We start from the raw sequence: 20,081 nt of genomic DNA, 5'->3' as shown, positions 1-20,081 counted from the left end.
TAAATACCTATGTGGCATAAATGCACATAGGTCAAGTCTCTCAGTTGAAAGGAAGATCTGGAAAGAGGATAGACTCAGGAATAACCTAAGGAAATATTTCTTCATGGAAAGGTGGTGAATTTCAGGGAATGGCCACCTAGTGGAAATCGTGGAGACGAAAACAGTAGCTGAATTCAAGAGATCTTGGGACAAGTACATAGGATCTCTAAGGGGGTGATTGGGAGAGTAGATGGCATGGATGGGCAGACTGGATAGGCTAAATGGTCTTCTGCCTACATTTTTCTATTTTTCTGTTTCTTAAATTAATTTAGCATATCAGCACATATTTTGTAGTTTAAGTTAATGCACATTAACATTTTAAATGCACTTCAAAGTTTTATTAAATTGAATGTGTGAAACAATGGGGGGAAAAAGTCCCAAACTTTGAAAAAAATCCCGCCAAACAAACGAACTGAAACAGTTTGTCATATGCACATTCCTAGAATTTATATTGAGGTTTGGATGTACTGATTGGACTTCTGAGTTACGTTTCTTCAGTGATCTGAGTGCCATGTGTTAAATCTGCAGGTTTCTGAAGAAGATACAAGAACTCAGTTCCTCATCCCTACAGGATCTATGAATCACAATCGTGCTGAGGCCTCCCTGGCTCGTGCTCAAAACTTGAACCCCATGGTGGAAGTGAAAGTTGACATCCAAGACATTGCTGATAAAGACGATACATTCTTCACTCAGTTTGATGCTGTAAGTGTTGCAAAGCTGATACAAAGCAGTAGGTTGAGGGCTTCACAGAGAATACAAGTTCTGTAATCCCAATCCTAGAGGGAGAATAAGTAAACTGCTAAAAGGCATTGAGGGACCCTCTTACTAAAGGGTTGCCGTGTAGCAACCCAGAACTACAACTGGCCCAATATGGTCACCAGTGGTAGTTGTGCCTCGAGTGAATGCTATTTCCAGCATTATGGAAAATAATCCCATAATTTCTAGCATGGTGCTAATCCAGTTACGGTGGGAGCCCTTACCACCATCTCAATGGGTGGTGGCAAGTGCCCCCCTCCCCCCCAACATGGCCACAAAATAAGAATAATCTTACCATATGGCCATGCCTTTTTTTAGGGGCTTTTTATCTGCTGCAGGAAAAAGGGCCTTGACTCATGGCAAATATAGCCCCCGCTGCTACTGCAGTGCTTTTTTATTTTTTTATTTTTATTTTTTTAACTGCAGCTTGGTAAAAGGACCCCTGAGGGAGCAAAAGAAGAGCCCACATTGACACACTCAAGGGCTTGTAACATATGTTGAGGGTGTTTAATAGAAGAGTGATCATTGAACCACCTTGCTATTGGCTAACACCTCATGGTATATTGAGTACTATGGAGGCTGTGAACACCCAGCGACATGATTCTCACTGATTGTATCAGGTTGTGTGATTTTGTCCTGCATGACTGCACCTGAGAGTAGCCCAGGCAGTGTCTGTGGAGCTGCTGAAGAGAGTGACAACTCTGTCCTTTCTCTGCAGTAACATAGTAAATATTGGCAGATAAAGACCTGCATTGTCCATCCAGTCTGCCCATCAAGGTGACCAGAACTGCACAAGTTCCACTTCTTCATGATTAAGTACTGGCACACTTTACCTGCCAATTTTGGGGCGCAGACTGTGCGCAGATTGTGAAAGTCTGCCTGACACTGGTCCTACTTCCCAACCACTGGAGTTGCCATGGAAGCCTGTTCCAGCCTCAGTCCTGATCCATTTTTGTCATTTACAGGATCCAGACCATAGAAGTCTGCCTAGCATTTATCTTACTTCCCAACCTCTGAAGCTGAGACTCCTGAAAAAAATTAAAAAGCCATGAGATAGAAGGCAATGTTCTGTTTTGGATTAGGAACTGGTTAATGGATAGAAAACAGAGGGTAGGGCTAAATGGCCATTTCTCTCAGTGAAGGGAGATGAATAATGGAGTGCCACATGGATCTGTACTAAGTGTTGTTTAATATATTTACAAATGATCTGGAAATTAGAACAAGTAAGGTGATTAAATTTGAAGATGACATAAAACTATTCAAAGTTGTTAAAATGCATACGGACTGTGAAAAATTGCAGGAAGACCTCAGTAAATTAAGACTGGGCATCCAACTGGCAGATGAAATTTAATGTGGACAAATGCAAGGAGATGCACATTGGGAAGAATAATCCAGATCATAGTTATTTGATGCTAAGGTTGTCTTTTAGAAGCCAAGAAAAAGACCTAGGTATCATTGTAGACAGTATGTTGAAGTCTTCTGCCCAGTGTGCTGCAGTGGCCAAAAAAGCAAACGGGATATTAGGAATGGGATGGAAAATAAGAGAGTATTATTATGTCTCTGTATCGCTATACGGTGTGACCTCACTGAGTATTGCTTTCAATTCTGGTTGCCGTATGTTAAAAAAAACATATAGCAGAATTGGAAAAGGTTCAAAGAATGACCAAAATGATAACGCTTGGAAAAAAGACCGCTGAAAGGGGTGGGGATATGATTGAGGTCTACAAAATCCTGAGTGGTGTAGAATGGGTTAAAGTGAATCAATTTTTCACTCCTTTGAAAAATACAAAGACCAGGGGACGCATGAAGTTACAAGGAAATATATATATATATATTTTTTTTTTTCACTTTATTTGTCATTTTTCATTATTAACATCAATAGCAATAGATCAAATTTCACAGTGGATTAATACAACTTTGGTATTTTTACTTCGCTGAGACTATGAACATCGATTGCTAAACAAGATAGAAACCCTATGTACCCTCCCTCCCTATTCCCTCCCACCCCTTAGAGTGTTTGTATAATTGGTTCTATATGTTCACATTTGCTGATAACCAAGTTTTATAAAGGTCCCATATCTTCATGTGGTGTGCCATTTGTCCTTTACGCATTGCGGTGAGTTTTGACATCAATTGGATATAATTCAGTTTTTCCAGCACCGATGGCAGGTCAGGTAACTGAGGCTTCCTCCAAGCTGCCGCCAATACTAGCTTGCCCGCCACAAACACCTGTGTGGCAAATTGGTGTACATGCTTTTTGACTGCTGGCGGTCTAAAGTGTAGAAGACAGTAATCCATGCTCATCTGGTATTGAATGCTTGTCACTAACTTTACAAAAGCCAATATCTTTTCCCAATATCGAGCTGCATGAGTACAAGACCACCAAATATGATACATATCCCCCTCCATCCCGCAGTTCCTCCAACATAGGGCCGAGCCTGACTTATACATTTTCGCCAGTCGACTGGGAGTGTAGTACCAACTATATAGAATTTTGTGCCCGTTTTCTACCATAGCGCTGGACTCTGATACTCTAAGCAATGATCGGAAGGCCAAAGCCCATTGTTTGGGGTCATAGGAGGCCCCAAGTGCAGTTTCCCATCTATGTGTATAGTATTCTACTGGATAGGTGCGAGCTAATAGCGCTTTATAGAGTCTGGAGACACCCCCTCTTCCTCCCCCTCCCGTCAATCCCTTCTCCAATTGTGTTTCTTCCAGACTAAGTTCCTCTGCCGCTCTCCGGCCGATAAAATCTTTTCTCCGAGGACAAGCAGGCTGCTTGTTCTCACTGATGGGTGACGTCCACGGCAGCCCCTCCAATCGGAAACTTCACTAGCAAAGTCCTTTGCTAGCCCTCGCGCGCCCGCGCGCACCGCGCATGCGCGGCCGTCTTCCCGCCCGAAACCGGCTCGAGCCGGCCAGTCTTCTTTTGTCCGCACTCGGTACGGTCGTGTTTTCGCCGTGTCGAGCCCCGGAAAGTCGACCTCGCGCGTCCAATTTATTTGAGCGTGTTTTTTTTCCTTCGGGAAAGTTTTCTCTTAGTCGGGAAGTGCTCCGGAAACCCCCCGCCGGGTTTCGTGTAAATCCTCCCCGTACTTTCAGCTTTTTGCCCCGGTAAGTTTTCTTTCGTCGTCGGGGTAGGCCTCTTTTTGGCCTCGGTCGAGATTTTTCTCCCTCTAAATTTTGGTGCTTCAATTTTCGCCATTTCGGCTTTTGATTTCGCCGGCGTGATTTTTCCGCCCATGACATCGAAGCCTTCCAGCGGCTTCAAGAAGTGCACCCAGTGCGCCCGGGTTATTTCGCTCACTGATCGACACTCGTCGTGTCTTCAGTGTCTGGGGGCCGAGCACCGCCCTCAGAACTGTAGTCTGTGTTCCCTGCTTCAAAGGCGGACTCAGGTAGCGAGACTAGCCCAGTGGAACGTGTTGTTCTCGGGCTCTTCGTCGGCATCGGCACCGGGATCTTCGAGTGCATCGACGTCGTCAGCGTCCAGACCATCTTCCTTGGCCGCCCCTGCATCGAGTGCATCGAGGCATCTGCATCGGCGCCGAGACATCGGATAGCTGCATCGACGTCGGTGGTACCAGGACCTCGTCTGCTGATGTCGTCGGACGGTGGTGCATCGGGTGGAGTGCAGGTGAGGGCTGTCCATTCCCCTGCTGGTGGCGGTGAGCCCTCGGGTGGGTCTCCGCCTACTCTGAGGGCTCCTGCGGTACAGCCCCCCCGAGATCGACCTTCTTCAGTCTCGGCCCCGAGGAAGCGACGGATGGATTCGACGTCCTCCTCGTCGGTGCTGGGGAGCTCCGGTGACATGCTTCGGAAGAAATCGAAGAAGCATCGACACCGGTCTCCTCCCCGTGTCGGCACCGAGAGCTCTGGGTCGCCGAGGGATTCGGCACCCAGCAGGCATCGGCACCGAGAGGACCGCTCACCCTCTGTTCAAGAGGTGTCGATGCGCTCCGCTCTGGACAGCCCGGAACAGCCTCCACGCCCGGAACAGGTACTGACGTCGACGCCTGCATCGACCTCTCAGCCTTTCTCTGCAGCCACTCTAAACGAGAGCCTCCGGGCCGTTCTCCCAGAGATTCTGGGAGAGCTGTTGCGCCCTACCCCTCCGGTACCGGCGGTGCTTGCGCCTCCGGTACCGTCGAGCGTGGCGCCGGCTGGCCCATCGCCCAGGTTGAGGTCCCCGACGTCGGTACCGCGTGCGGTGCCGACCGCGGCCACCTCCCAGGAAGGCTCCCCGACCACGTCGGCGGAGGGAGCTTCGCCGATGCGGGCAAGGGAGTCTACCTCTCGACGCCCCCATCGTGGACGGGGTTCCACGGAGTCGAGCAGGGCGAGGTTGCAGACACAGGTCCGGGAACTTGTGTCTGACACCGAGGGTGAGGCCTCGTGGGAAGAAGAAGAGGATCCCAGATATTTCTCTGACGAGGAGTCTGAGGGTCTTCCTTCTGATCCCACTCCCTCTCCTGAAAGACAGCTTTCTCCTCCCGAGAGTCTGTCTTTCGCTTCCTTTGTCCGGGAGATGTCTACGGCCATCCCCTTCCCGGTGGTTGTGGAGGACGAGCCCAGGGCTGAAATGTTTGAGCTCCTGGACTATCCTTCTCCACCTAAGGAAGCGTCCACTGTTCCCTTGCACCATGTCCTAAAAAAGACATTGCTTGCGAACTGGACAAAACCTCTAACTAATCCCCACATCCCCAAGAAGATCGAGTCCCAGTACCGGATCCATGGGGACCCAGAGCTGATGCGCACCCAGTTGCCTCATGACTCTGGAGTTGTGGATCTGGCCCTAAAGAAGGCTAAGAGTTCTAGGGAACATGCTTCGGCGCCCCCGGGCAAGGACGCTAGAACCTTAGACTCCTTTGGGAGGAAGGCCTACCATTCCTCTATGCTCGTGTCCAAGATCCAGTCTTACCAGCTCTACACGAGCATCCACATGCGGAACAATGTGCGGCAGTTGGCGGGCTTGGTTGATGCTCTTCCCCCTGAGCAAGCCAAGCCTTTTCAGGAGGTGGTCAGGCAGCTGAAGGCGTGCAGAAAATTCCTGGCCAGAGGAGTTTATGACACTTTTGATGTTGCGTCCAGGGCCGCTGCTCAAGGTGTGGTGATGCGCAGGCTCTCATGGCTGCGTGCCGCCGACCTGGAGAATAGAATCCAGCAGCGGATTGCGGACTCGCCTTGCCGTGCGGATAACATTTTTGGCGAAAAAGTCGAACAGGTGGTAGAGTCTCTCCACCAGCGGGACACCGCATTCGACAAGTTCGCCCGCCGGCAGCCTTCAGCTTCTACCTCTACAGGTAGACGATTTTTCGGGGGAAGGAAGACTGTTCCCTATACTTCTGGCAAGCGTAGGTACAATCCTCCTTCCCGACAGCCTGCGGCCCAGGCTAAGCCCCAGCGCGCTCGCTCTCGTCAGCAGCGTGCGACTCAGCAAGGCCCCGCGGCTCCCCAGCAAAAGCAAGGGGCGAGCTTTTGACTGGCTCCAGCAGAGCATAGCCGACATCCAAGTGTCAGTGCCGGGCGACCTGCCTGTCGGAGGGAGGTTGAAAGCTTTTCACCAAAGGTGGCCTCTCATAACCTCCGATCAGTGGGTTCTCCAAATAGTCCGGCAAGGATACACCCTCAATTTGGCCTCAAAACCTCCAAATTGTCCTCCGGGAGCTCAGTCCTACAGCTTCCAGCACAAGCAGGTACTTGCAGAGGAACTCTCCGCCCTTCTCAGCGCCAATGCGGTCGAGCCCGTGCCATCCGGGCAAGAAGGGCTGGGATTCTATTCCAGGTACTTCCTTGTGGAAAAGAAAACAGGGGGGATGCGTCCCATCCTAGACCTAAGGGCCCTGAACAAATATCTCGTAAAAGAAAAGTTCAGGATGCTTTCCCTGGGCACCCTTCTCCCCATGATTCAGCAAAACGATTGGCTATGCTCTCTGGACTTGAAGGATGCCTACACACACATCCCGATACTGCCAGCTCACAGACAGTATCTGCGATTTCAGCTGGGCACACGCCACTTCCAGTACTGTGTGCTACCCTTTGGGCTCGCCTCCGCGCCCAGGGTGTTCACAAAGTGCCTAGCTGTGGTAGCAGCGGCGCTTCGCAGGCTGGGGGTGCACGTGTTCCCATATCTCGACGATTGGCTGGTGAAGAACACATCCGAGGCAGGAGCCCTGCAGTCCATGCAGATGACTATTCGCCTCCTGGAGCTTCTGGGGTTTGTGATAAATTACCCAAAGTCCCATCTTCTCCCAGTGCAGAAACTCGAATTCATCGGAGCCCTGCTGGATTCTCGGACGGCTCGCGCCTATCTCCCAGAGACGAGAGCCAACAACTTGTTGTCCCTCGTCTCGCGGGTGCGAGCGTCCCAGCAGATCACAGCTCGGCAGATGTTGAGATTGTTGGGCCACATGGCCTCCACAGTTCATGTGACTCCCATGGCCCGCCTTCACATGAGATCTGCTCAATGGACCCTAGCCTCCCAGTGGTATCAGGCCGCTGGGGGGTCTAGAGGACGTGATCCACCTGTCCACGAGTTTTCTCGAATCCCTGTTTTGGTGGACGATTTGCTCCAATTTGACTCTGGGACGTCCCTTCCAAATTCCTCAGCCACAAAAAGTGCTGACCACGGATGCGTCTCTCCTGGGATGGGGAGCTCATGTCGATGGGCTTCACACCCAAGGAAGTTGGTCCCTCCAAGAACGCGATCTACAGATCAATCTTCTGGAGTTGCGAGCGATCTGGAACGCTCTGAAGGCTTTCAGAGATCGGCTGTCCCACCAAATTATCCAAATTCAGACAGACAATCAGGTTGCCATGTACTATGTCAACAAGCAGGGGGGCACCGGATCTCGCCCCCTGTGTCAGGAAGCCGTCAGCATGTGGCTCTGGGCTCGCCGTCAGGGCATGGTGCTCCAAGCCACATATCTGGCAGGCGTAAACAACAGTCTGGCCGACAGGTTGAGCAGGATTATGCAACCTCACGAGTGGTCGCTCAATTCCCGTGTGGTGCGACAGATCTTCCAGGCGTGGGGCACCCCCCTGGTGGATCTCTTCGCATCTCAAGTGAACCACAAGGTCCCTCAGTTCTGTTCCAGGCTTCAGGCCCACGGCAGACTGGTGTCGGATGCCTTCCTCCTCGATTGGGGGGAAGGTCTGCTGTATGCTTATCCTCCCATACCTCTGGTGGGGAAGACTTTGTTGAAACTCAAGCAAGACCGAGGCACCATGATTCTGATTGCTCCCTTCTGGCCGCGTCAGATCTGGTTCCCTCTTCTTCTGGAGTTATCCTCCGAAGAACCGTGGAGATTGGAGTGTTTTCCGACCCTCATCACGCAGGACGACGGGGCTCTTCTGCATCCCAACCTCCAGTCCCTGGCTCTCACGGCCTGGATGTTGAGGGCGTAGACTTTGCCTCTTTGGGTCTGCCAGAGGGTGTCTCCCGCATCTTGCTTGCTTCCAGGAAAGACTCCACTAAGAGAAGTTACTTCTTTCATTGGAGGAGGTTTGCCGTCTGGTGTGACAGCAAGGCCCTAGATCCTCGCTCTTGTCCTACACAGACCCTGCTTGAATACCTTCTGCACTTGTCTGAGTCTGGTCTGAAGACCAACTCCGTAAGGGTTCACCTTAGTGCAATCAGTGCATACCATTACCAAGTGGAAGGTAAGCCGATCTCAGGACAGCCTTTAGTTGTTCGCTTCATGAGAGGTTTGCTTCTGTCAAAGCCCCCTGTCAAGCCTCCTACAGTGTCATGGGATCTCAATGTCGTTCTCACCCAGCTGATGAAACCTCCTTTTGAGCCACTGAATTCCTGCCATCCGAAGTACTTGACCTGGAAGGTCATTTTCTTGGTGGCAGTTACTTCGGCTCGTAGAGTCAGTGAGCTTCAGGCCCTGGTAGCCCAGGCCCCTTACACCAAATTTCATCACAACAGAGTAGTCCTCCGCACTCACCCTAAGTTTCTGCCAAAGGTCGTGTCGGAGTTCCATCTGAACCAGTCAATTGTCTTGCCAACATTCTTTCCCCGTCCTCATTCCTGCCCTGCTGAACGTCAGCTGCACACATTGGACTGCAAGAGAGCATTGGCCTTCTACCTGGAGCGGACACAGCCCACCAGACAGTCCGCCCAATTGTTTGTTTCTTTTGACCCCAATAGGAGGGGAGTGGCTGTAGGGAAACGCACCATATCCAATTGGCTAGCAGATTGCATTTCCTTCACTTACGCCCAGGCGGGGCTGGCTCTTGAGGGTCATGTCACGGCTCATAATGTTAGAGCCATGGCTGCGTCGGTAGCCCACTTGAAGTCAGCCTCCATTGAAGAAATTTGCAAAGCTGCGACGTGGTCATCTGTCCACACATTCACATCTCATTACTGCCTGCAGCAGGATACCCGACGCGACAGTCGGTTCGGGCAGTCAGTTCTTCAGAACCTGTTTGGGCTTTAGGATCCAACTCCACCCCTTGAGGGCCCTGTTTGTTCTGTTCCAGGCTACACTCTCAGTTAGTTGGTAAATTTTTTAGGTCAATCTCAGTTATGTCCTCGCCGTTGCGAGGCCCAATTGACCAATGTTGTTGTTTTGAGTGAGCCTGGGGGCTAGGGATACCCCATCAGTGAGAACAAGCAGCCTGCTTGTCCTCGGAGAAAGCGAATGCTACATACCTGTAGAAGGTATTCTCCGAGGACAGCAGGCTGATTGTTCTCACAAACCCGCCCGCCTCCCCTTTGGAGTTGAGTCTTCCCTTGAAGTGTATTGTCTTGCTACATACTGGACTGGCCGGCTCGAGCCGGTTTCGGGCGGGAAGACGGCCGCGCATGCGCGGTGCGCGCGGGCGCGCGAGGGCTAGCAAAGGACTTTGCTAGTGAAGTTTCCGATTGGAGGGGCTGCCGTGGACGTCACCCATCAGTGAGAACAATCAGCCTGCTGTCCTCGGAGAATACCTTCTACAGGTATGTAGCATTCGCTTTGCCTGCCAATACTGGAATGCTTGAAGTGGGGAAAGTTGATGTTCCTGACAAAGTGTTTGGAATGATGGTGACTGACCTTGATCGTGCATTTGTCCCAGCTCGCATAGACCCATGCTCTCCCATTCCTTGTACGCTGTATCTATTCTACCCGGGCCAAAACGTGGGGCAAATCTTAAATATGTATGTTTAAAATATATGCGCTCAGGGAAAAATTGTTCTCTAGTCTTACACCAAGTAGTGAGTGGCCACTGGATAATTGAAGGGCTCTTTTTAGTTATTTCCTTAAGCTTATGTATCGGCAACCAGGGTATTGCCCGTAGTGGATACGGGTCTAACCAGCTCTGGTCTATACAGGTCCAAATTTTCCTTGTGTCTTGTAGCCAGATTGCCAGGATACGCAGGTGTGCTGCATGGTAATAACTGCGAAAGCAGGGCACCCCCATCCCCCCTCTGTCTTTAAACTGATACATTGTCTCCCGCCGTACCCGTGGTGGTCTCCTCCTCCAGATGAAGGAGAATACTCTACCCTGTAGGCCTCGAAAGAAGGAGTCTGGGATGGATATTGGGAGGGCCATAAATAGGTATAGGAGCTTTGGAAGAACCACCATTTTTACAGCATTAATCCTACCTATCCAGGATAAATTCAGGCCTTCCCAACGCTCTAGTTCTTGGAATAGGTCCTGCACTCTTTTAGGGAAGTTATTACTAAAGATATCTTCCAGGTGGCGTGGTATGTTAACCCCTAGATACCTAACATATTTACTGGCCCATCTGTATGGAAATTGCTCTTTCAACAATTTTAGGGTGGTACTATTTAAGTTTACGTCAAGAGCTTCTGATTTCTCAAAATTGATTTTAAATCCAGAGACAGCTCCATATGATTTTATTTCATCCCCTATGATCGGGAAAGCTGTCACTGGATCTTTTATGGTGAGCAAAATGTCATCTGCAAACAATAAGATCTTGGTTTCAAAGCCCCCCCCCCTTCAGGCCTTTGATGTCTGGGTTGGCTCTGATTTTAGTCGCCAATGGTTCCATTACCAAAGCAAATAGTAATGGGGATAATGCACATCTCTGCCTAGTGCCTCTGTGGAGTTGGAAAGGTCGAGTTAAAGTCCCATTAATACGAACAGTTGCCTCTGGTGACTTATATATAAGATGTAACCATTCTACAAATTTCCCCCCCATGCCCACTTTCTTCAAGACCGCGAAGAGGAATGGCCAGCTGACCCGATCAAAGGCCTTCTCCGCGTCAAGTGATAGTATACATTCTCCGAGGACAAGCAGGCTGCTTGTTCTCACTGATGGGTGACGTCCACGGCAGCCCCTCCAATCGGAAACTTCACTAGCAAAGTCCTTTGCTAGCCCTCGCGCGCCCGCGCGCACCGCGCATGCGCGGCCGTCTTCCCGCCCGAAACCGGCTCGAGCCGGCCAGTCTTCTTTTGTCCGCACTCGGTACGGTCGTGTTTTCGCCGTGTCGAGCCCCGGAAAGTCGACCTCGCGCGTCCAATTTGTTTTGAACGTGTTTTTTTCCTTCGGGAAAGCTTGTCCTAGTCGGGAAGTGCTCCGGAAACCCCCCGCCGGGTTTCGTGTAAATCCTCCCCGTACTTCCAGCTTTTTTGCCCCGGTAAGTTTTCTTTCGTCGTCGGGGTAGGCCTCTTTTCGGCCTCGGTCGAGATTTTTTTCTCCCTCTAAATTTGGTGCTTCAAATTTCGCCATTTCGGCTTTTGATTTCGCCGGCGTGATTTTTCCGCCCATGACATCGAAGCCTTCCAGCGGCTTCAAGAAGTGCACCCAGTGCGCCCGGGTTATCTCGCTCACTGATCGACACTCGTCGTGTCTTCAGTGTCTGGGGGCCGAGCACCGCCCTCAGAACTGCAGTCTGTGTTCCCTGCTTCAAAGGCGGACTCAGGTAGCGAGACTAGCCCAGTGGAACGTGTTGTTCTCGGGCTCTTCGTCGGCATCGGCACCGGGATCTTCGAGTGCATCGACGTCGTCAGCGTCCAGACCTCCTTCCTCGGCCGCCCCTGCATCGAGTGCATCGAGGCATCGGGCCTCTGCATCGGCGCCGAGACATCGGATAGCTGCATCGACGTCGGTGGTACCAGGACCTCGTCTGCTGATGTCGTCGGACGGTGGTGCATCGGGTGGAGTGCAGGTGAGGGCTGTCCATTCCCCTGCTGGTGGCGGTGAGCCCTCGGGTGGGTCTCCGCCTACCCTGAGGGCTCCTGCGGTACAGCCCCCCCGAGATCGACCTTCTTCAGTCTCGGCCCCGAGGAAGCGACGGATGGATTCGACGTCCTCCTCGTCGGTGCCGGGGAGCTCCGGTGACATGCTTCGGAAGAAATCGAAGAAGCATCGACACCGGTCTCCTCCCCGTGTCGGCACCGAGAGCTCTGGGTCGCCGAGGGATTCGGCACCCAGCAGGCATCGGCACCGAGAGGACCGCTCACCCTCTGTTCAGGAGGTGTCGATGCGCTCCGCTCTGGACAGCCCGGAACAGCCTCCACGCCCGGAACAGGTACTGACGTCGACGCCTGCATCGACCTCTCAGCCTTTCTCTGCAGCCGCTCTAAACGAGAGCCTCCGGGCCGTTCTCCCAGAGATTCTGGGAGAGCTGTTGCGCCCTACCCCTCCGGTACCGGCGGTGCTTGCGCCACCGGTACCGTCGAGCGTGGCGCCGGCTGGCCCATCGCCCAGGTTGAGGTCCCCGACGTCGGTACCGCGTGCGGTACCGACCGCGGCCACCTCCCAGGAAGGCTCCCCGACTACGTCGGCGGAGGGAGCTTCGCCGATGCGGGCGAGGGAGTCTACCTCTCGACGCCCCCATCGTGGACGGGGTTCCACGGAGTCGAGCAGGGCGAGGTTGCAGACACAGGTCCGTGAACTTGTGTCTGACACCGAGGGTGAGGCCTCGTGGGAGGAAGAGGAAGATCCCAGATATTTCTCTGACGAGGAGTCTGAGGGTCTTCCGTCTGATCCCACTCCCTCTCCTGAGAGACAGCTTTCTCCTCCCGAGAGTCTGTCTTTTGCCTCCTTTGTCCGGGAGATGTCTACGGCCATCCCCTTCCCGGTGGTTGTGGAGGACGAGCCCAGGGCTGAAATGTTTGAGCTCCTGGACTATCCTTCTCCACCTAAGGAAGCGTCCACTGTTCCCTTGCACCATGTCCTGAAGAAGACATTGCTTGCGAACTGGACCAAGCCATTAACTAATCCCCACATTCCCAAGAAGATCGAGTCCCAGTACCGGATCCATGGGGACCCAGAGCTGATGCGCACTCAGTTGCCTCATGACTCTGGAGTTGTGGATTTGGCCCTAAAGAAGGCTAAGAGTTCTAGGGAACATGCTTCGGCGCCCCCGGGCAAGGACGCTAGAACCTTAGACTCCTTTGGGAGGAAGGCCTACCATTCCTCTATGCTCGTGTCCAAGATCCAGTCTTACCAGCTCTACACGAGCATACACATGCGGAATAATGTGCGGCAGTTGGCGGGCTTGGTTGATGCTCTTCCCCCTGAGCAAGCCAAGCCTTTTCAGGAGGTGGTCAGGCAGCTGAAGGCGTGCAGAAAATTCCTGGCCAGAGGAGTTTATGACACTTTTGATGTTGCGTCCAGGGCCGCTGCTCAAGGTGTGGTGATGCGCAGGCTCTCATGGCTGCGTGCCGCCGACCTGGAGAATAGAATCCAGCAGCGGATTGCGGACTCGCCTTGCCGTGCGGATAACATTTTTGGCGAAAAAGTCGAGCAGGTGGTAGAGTCTCTCCACCAGCGGGACACCGCATTCGACAAGTTCGCCCGCCGGCAGCCTTCAGCTTCTACCTCTACAGGTAGACGATTTTTCGGGGGAAGGAAGACTGTTCCCTATACTTCTGGCAAGCGTAGGTACAATCCTCCTTCCCGACAGCCTGCGGCCCAGGCTAAGCCCCAGCGCGCTCGCTCTCGTCAGCAGCGTGCGAATCAGCAAGGCCCCGCGGCTCCCCAGCAAAAGCAAGGGGCGAGCTTTTGACTGGCTCCAGCAGAGCATAGCCGACATCCAAGTGTCAGTGCCGGGCGACCTGCCTGTCGGAGGGAGGTTGAAAGCTTTTCACCAAAGGTGGCCTCTCATAACCTCCGATCAGTGGGTTCTCCAAATAGTCCGGCAAGGATACACCCTCAATTTGGCCTCACAACCTCCAAATTGTCCACCGGGAGCTCAGTCCTACAGCTTCCAGCACAAGCAGGTACTTGCAGAGGAACTCTCCGCCCTTCTCAGCGCCAATGCGGTCGAGCCCGTGCCATCCGGGCAAGAAGGGCTGGGGTTCTATTCCAGGTACTTCCTTGTGGAAAAGAAAACAGGGGGGATGCGTCCCATCCTAGACCTAAGGGCCCTGAACAAATATCTCGTAAAAGAAAAGTTCAGGATGCTTTCCCTGGGCACCCTTCTCCCCATGATTCAGCAAAACGATTGGCTATGCTCTCTGGACTTGAAGGATGCCTACACACACATCCCGATACTGCCAGCTCACAGACAGTATCTGCGATTTCAGCTGGGCGCACGCCACTTCCAGTACTGTGTGCTACCCTTTGGGCTCGCCTCTGCGCCCAGGGTGTTCACAAAGTGCCTAGCTGTGGTAGCAGCGGCGCTTCGCAGGCTGGGGGTGCACGTGTTCCCATATCTCGACGATTGGCTGGTGAAGAACACATCCGAGGCAGGAGCCCTGCAGTCCATGCAGATGACTATTCGCCTCCTGGAGCTACTGGGGTTTGTGATAAATTACCCAAAGTCCCATCTTCTCCCAGTGCAGAAACTCGAATTCATCGGAGCCCTGCTGGATTCTCGGACGGCTCGCGCCTATCTCCCAGAGGCGAGGGCCAACAACTTGTTGTCCCTCGTCTCGCGGGTGCGAGCGTCCCAGCAGATCACAGCTCGGCAGATGTTGAGATTGCTGGGCCACATGGCTTCCACAGTTCATGTGACTCCCATGGCCCGCCTTCACATGAGATTTGCTCAATGGACCCTAGCCTCCCAGTGGTATCAGGCCGCCGGGGGTCTAGAGGACGTGATCCACCTGTCCACGAGTTTTCTCGAATCCCTGTATTGGTGGACGATTTGCTCCAATTTGACTCTGGGACGTCCCTTCCAAATTCCTCAGCCTCAAAAAGTGCTGACCACGGATGCGTCTCTCCTGGGATGGGGAGCTCATGTCGATGGGCTTCACACCCAAGGAAGGTGGTCCCTCCAAGAAAGCGATCTACAGATCAATCTTCTGGAGTTGCGAGCGATCTGGAACGCTCTGAAGGCTTTCAGAGATCGGCTGTCCCACCAAATTATCCAAATTCAGACAGACAATCAGGTTGCCATGTACTATGTCAACAAGCAGGGGGGCACCGGATCTCGCCCCCTGTGTCAGGAAGCCGTCAGCATGTGGCTCTGGGCTCGCCGTCAAGGCATGGTGCTCCAAGCCACATATCTGGCAGGCGTAAACAACAGTCTAGCCGACAGGTTGAGCAGGATTATGCAACCTCACGAGTGGTCGCTCAATTCCCGTGTGGTGCGACAGATCTTCCAGGCGTGGGGCACCCCCCTGGTGGATCTCTTCGCATCTCAAGTGAACCACAAGGTCCCTCAGTTCTGTTCCAGGCTTCAGGCCCACGGCAGACTGGCGTCGGATGCCTTCCTCCTGGATTGGGGGGAAGGTCTGCTGTATGCTTATCCTCCCATTCCTCTGGTGGGGAAGACTTTGTTGAAACTCAAGCAAGACCGAGGCACCATGATTCTGATTGCTCCCTTTTGGCCGCGTCAGATCTGGTTCCCTCTTCTTCTGGAGTTATCCTCCGAAGAACCGTGGAGATTGGAGTGTTTTCCGACCCTCATCACGCAGGACGAAGGGGCTCTTCTGCATCCCAACCTCCAGTCCCTGGCTCTCACGGCCTGGATGTTGAGGGCGTAGACTTTGCCTCTTTGGGTCTGCCAGAGGGTGTCTCCCGCATCTTGCTTGCTTCCAGGAAAGACTCCACTAAGAGAAGTTACTTCTTTCATTGGAGGAGGTTTGCCGTCTGGTGTGACAGCAAGGCCCTAGATCCTCGCTCTTGTCCTACACAGACCCTGCTTGAATACCTTCTCCACTTGTCTGAGTCTGGTCTGAAGACCAACTCCGTAAGGGTTCACCTTAGTGCAATCAGTGCATACCATTACCAAGTGGAAGGTAAGCCGATCTCAGGACAGCCTTTAGTTGTTCGCTTCATGAGAGGTTTGCTTTTGTCAAAGCCCCCTGTCAAGCCTCCTACAGTGTCATGGGATCTCAATGTCGTTCTCACCCAGCTGATGAAACCTCCTTTCGAGCCACTGAATTCCTGCCATCCGAAGTACTTGACCTGGAAGGTCATTTTCTTGGTGGCAGTTACCTCGGCTCGTAGAGTCAGTGAGCTTCAGGCCCTGGTAGCCCAGGCCCCTTACACCAAATTTCATCACAACAGAGTAGTCCTCCGCACTCACCCTAAGTTTCTGCCAAAGGTTGTGTCGGAGTTCCATCTGAACCAGTCAATTGTCTTGCCAACATTCTTTCCCCGTCCTCATTCCTGCCCTGCTGAACGTCAGCTGCACACATTGGACTGCAAGAGAGCATTGGCCTTCTATCTGGAGCGGACACAGCCCCACAGACAGTCCGCCCAATTGTTTGTTTCTTTTGATCCCAACAAGAGGGGAGTGGCTGTAGGGAAACGCACCATATCCAATTGGCTAGCAGATTGCATTTCCTTCACTTACGCCCAGGCTGGGCTGGCTCTTGAGGGTCATGTCACGGCTCATAATGTTAGAGCCATGGCAGCGTCGGTAGCCCACTTGAAGTCAGCCACCATGGAGGAAATTTGCAAAGCTGCGACGTGGTCATCTGTCCACACATTCACATCTCATTACTGCCTGCAGCAGGATACCCGACGCGACAGTCGGTTTGGGCAGTCAGTTCTTCAGAACCTGTTTGGGCTTTAGGATCCAACTCCACCCCCCGAGGGCCCTGTTTGTTCTGTTCCAGGCTACACTCTCAGTTAGTTGGTAAATTTTTTAGGTCAATCTCAGTTATGTCCTCGCCGTTGCGAGGCCCAATTGACCAATGTTGTTGTTTTGAGTGAGCCTGGGGGCTAGGGATACCCCATCAGTGAGAACAAGCAGCCTGCTTGTCCTCGGAGAAAGCGAATGCTACATACCTGTAGAAGATATTCTCCGAGGACAGCAGGCTGATTGTTCTCACAAACCCGCCCGCCTCCCCTTTGGAGTTGTGTCTTCCCTTGAAGTGTATTGTCTTGCTACATACTGGACTGGCCGGCTCGAGCCGGTTTCGGGCGGGAAGACGGCCGCGCATGCGCGGTGCGCGCGGGCGCGCGAGGGCTAGCAAAGGACTTTGCTAGTGAAGTTTCCGATTGGAGGGGCTGCCGTGGACGTCACCCATCAGTGAGAACAATCAGCCTGCTGTCCTCGGAGAATACCTTCTACAGGTATGTAGCATTCGCTTAAGGGTGTTTTAGTAATTTGTGCCCCTTGCAATATTTGCAAGGTTCGCCTTATGTTATCAAATGTTTGGCGATGTTGCACAAACCCTGCCTGGTCTTCATGTATAAGTAAAGGAAGACATTTCTGCAATCTGGTGGCCATGATCTTAGAAAATATTTTATAGTCTACTCCAAGCAGAGAGATCGGTCTATAAGAGCTACATAGTTGGGGGTCTTTTCCTGGTTTTGGCAGTACTGTGATTGTGGCCAAATTCCAGGTGGGTGGTAAACCTGTTGACTCATCTAGTGAATTAAACACTTTAAGTAGTATGGGGGCTAACAATTTCCCGAACAGTTTGTAGAATTTATTAGTAAATCCGTCTGGACCTGGTGCCTTATTGAGGGACAGATCGCGGATTGTCTGTTCCACCTCTTCCAATGTGATAGAGGCTCCTAGCTTGTGGGCCGAGAGCTCAGGGAGTGTCGGAAGATCGATATCTTCGAGATATTTTGTAATTTCCTCCTGCTCCCCTTCATTTTCTGGCCTATAGAGAGCCTTATAATATCCCCTGAATGCTGATTCTATGAATTCATTGAGTGGATATTGCCCCTCTCATCTCGTAAGCCCCCTATTAAGTTCCTGCTAGTTTGTTGTGCTAGTTTGTGGGCCAAAAGCCTACTGGGCTTATTGCCAAATTCAAAGTGTGTCTGTCTTGCTCGTTGTAATTTCTCCGCCAGGTCTGCTAATTCAAGGTCATGTAATTGATTACGAAGTTCAAGCCTCCGTGCACAAGGAAATATTTTTAAAACAAATAGGAGGAAATATATATTCACTGAATGAATAGTTAAGCTCTAGAACTCGTTAATGGAGGATGTGGTAATAGCAGTTAAGCATATCTGGGTTTAAAAAAAGTTTGGACAAGTTCCTGGAGGAAATGTTTATAGTCCGCTATTGAGACAGACATGGGGAAGCCACCACTTTGTCTTGCGATCAGTAGCATGAATCTTGCTGCTATTTGGGATTCTGTCAGGTACTTGTCACCTGGATTATCCAATGTTGGAAACAGGATACTGGGCTAGATAGACCATTGATCTGAGGAGTTCTCTGCTTTCACACTCTGGTGTGAAATTAATCTTTAATTGATCATTCCAAACTGCCTATTCCTTGTCATCAAGCAGATGAAGCCATTACGTATGGGTTGTGTCCATCAACCAGCAGGGGGAGATAGAGAGCACTCAACTTTTCACAGTGCCTCATGGCCAGCTAGCTCCACTGCCTCTTCAGTATTCTCTATCTCCCCAAGCAGGGTGGCTGCAGCTTCTTCGAGCTCCATCAAAAATCTGCCTGGGGGTGGCTCCTGGCTTGCCAGTTGTTAGCCGGGGTGTTAGAGGCTATAGCAGCTTCACTTTGAAGGCACAGAGGTCAGCCCTTTCTCTGCCTTACCCATGCTCCCGTGGATGTGGACATATTAGCTTGCTTTTCCCTGTCCTTTCCCACTCAGTGGATGCAGGCACATTGGTTCGCCTTTCCCTGCCTTTCCCACTTATCTGAGCCTCCGGAGTGATTTTTATTTACCTCTTTTTGCCTCTGCTTTCCTCACAGCGTTAAAAAAAATAAAATAAAAAATAATTAAAGTCGCGTCGCGCTTTAGCGCATCGATCTTGGAAAAGAGGTTTTTCTTTGATTCTTCTGCAGGACCGGAGCTGTGATACTCGGTCCAGTGAGGTAAGAGTGTTTTCTGACTCCTCCGGGATGGGCCCGCGATCGGGACGTTTTTGGCGAGAACCGCCATTTTGGAATTTTACCGCCGTTTTCGGCGATGGCTGTGGAGACTGTAAAGCGCTGTTCTAAATGTGGCAAGCGCAAATCAGCAGCGGGGCTCTAAATCGTGCTGTACAGACGGAAGAGCCGGCCCGAGCATGGCGAGCGGCGATCTTTCGCGCTCTGAGCTGGCAGCGGACGCCATTTTGGATTTTCCACATGGCGTGGCCTCCGTTACGACGGGGGGTCCTCTGAGTGAGGCTAATTATAGAGCTGATAGCCCTGGGCAGGATCCGGGCAGTCAGGGAGCGGTTTTCTCCCCTGATTTTGTTTTAATGCTGCATAAGGCATACATGCTTAAAAGAGCTCTTCCACAGGGATCTTCGGACCCTCTGCCTGCCCCTCCGGTGAATCCTGGCCTTTTGGAGTTGGCTTTGCCTGTTTCTTATCCTCCTCATAAACGCAGAAGGGCTAATTCCGTGGTCGGGCTACGGGGATTCTGAGGGGTCTGGCAGAACTTCTTGGTCTGAGGAGCCAGAGTCAGGTGCAGAATTGCCACAGGATCTTGATGATCCGTCTGCGGTGAGGCTTTTCCTCCGCGAGGAGCTGCCAGTGCTTATTTCAGGTACCTTACAAGCCCTCTCGATTGAAGATCCTGGGAGTGGCACAGCCTTCTCTGTTAATCCAAGGATGGCTAGTACCAGAAAGCTTGCTCAAGCCTTTCCTTTGCATGACTCCATCCAAGAGCTTATTTCAGCTCAATGGGCTGACCCCGAGGGACCTTTGAAGGTTGCCAGGGCTATGGGGCAATTATACCCTCTGAGTGAGGAACATTTGGCTCGTTTTGCAATGCCTAAAGTGGATGCCCTGGTCATGGCTGTGACAAAGAGAACTACCCTCCCTGTTGAAGGAGGTGTTGCCCTGAAGGATATTCAAGACCGCAGGCTTGATTCAGCTCTGAAGCGGTCCTTTGAGTTGGCAAGTCTCACTGTTCAGGGGTCTGCATGCAGTTGTTATGCTGCTAGAGCCTGCGTGGCTTGGTTACAGCAGGCAGTGGAACAGCCCGGTGATGGAGCGGAGACCTTATCTGAAGTGGCT

General features: G+C 52.1%; 1 protein-coding gene across 1 annotated transcript in view; it reads left to right on the top strand.

Moving 5' to 3' along the window:
* Positions 1-20,081, top strand: part of LOC115481656 (SUMO-activating enzyme subunit 1-like) — a 108,559-nt gene that overhangs the window by 17,504 nt on the left and 70,974 nt on the right. The window contains exon 2 of the mRNA XM_030220980.1: positions 568-741. Within this exon, the coding sequence (XP_030076840.1) occupies positions 568-741 (174 nt within the window). The remainder of the gene's footprint in view (positions 1-567; positions 742-20,081) is intronic.

The sequence above is a fragment of the Microcaecilia unicolor genome, chromosome 1, assembly GCF_901765095.1.
Source record: "Microcaecilia unicolor chromosome 1, aMicUni1.1, whole genome shotgun sequence".
In the NCBI taxonomy this organism is placed as follows: domain Eukaryota; kingdom Metazoa; phylum Chordata; class Amphibia; order Gymnophiona; family Siphonopidae; genus Microcaecilia; species Microcaecilia unicolor.
Note: the sequence above shows the minus strand (reverse complement) of the source record. Positions and strands in the feature narration are given on the sequence as shown.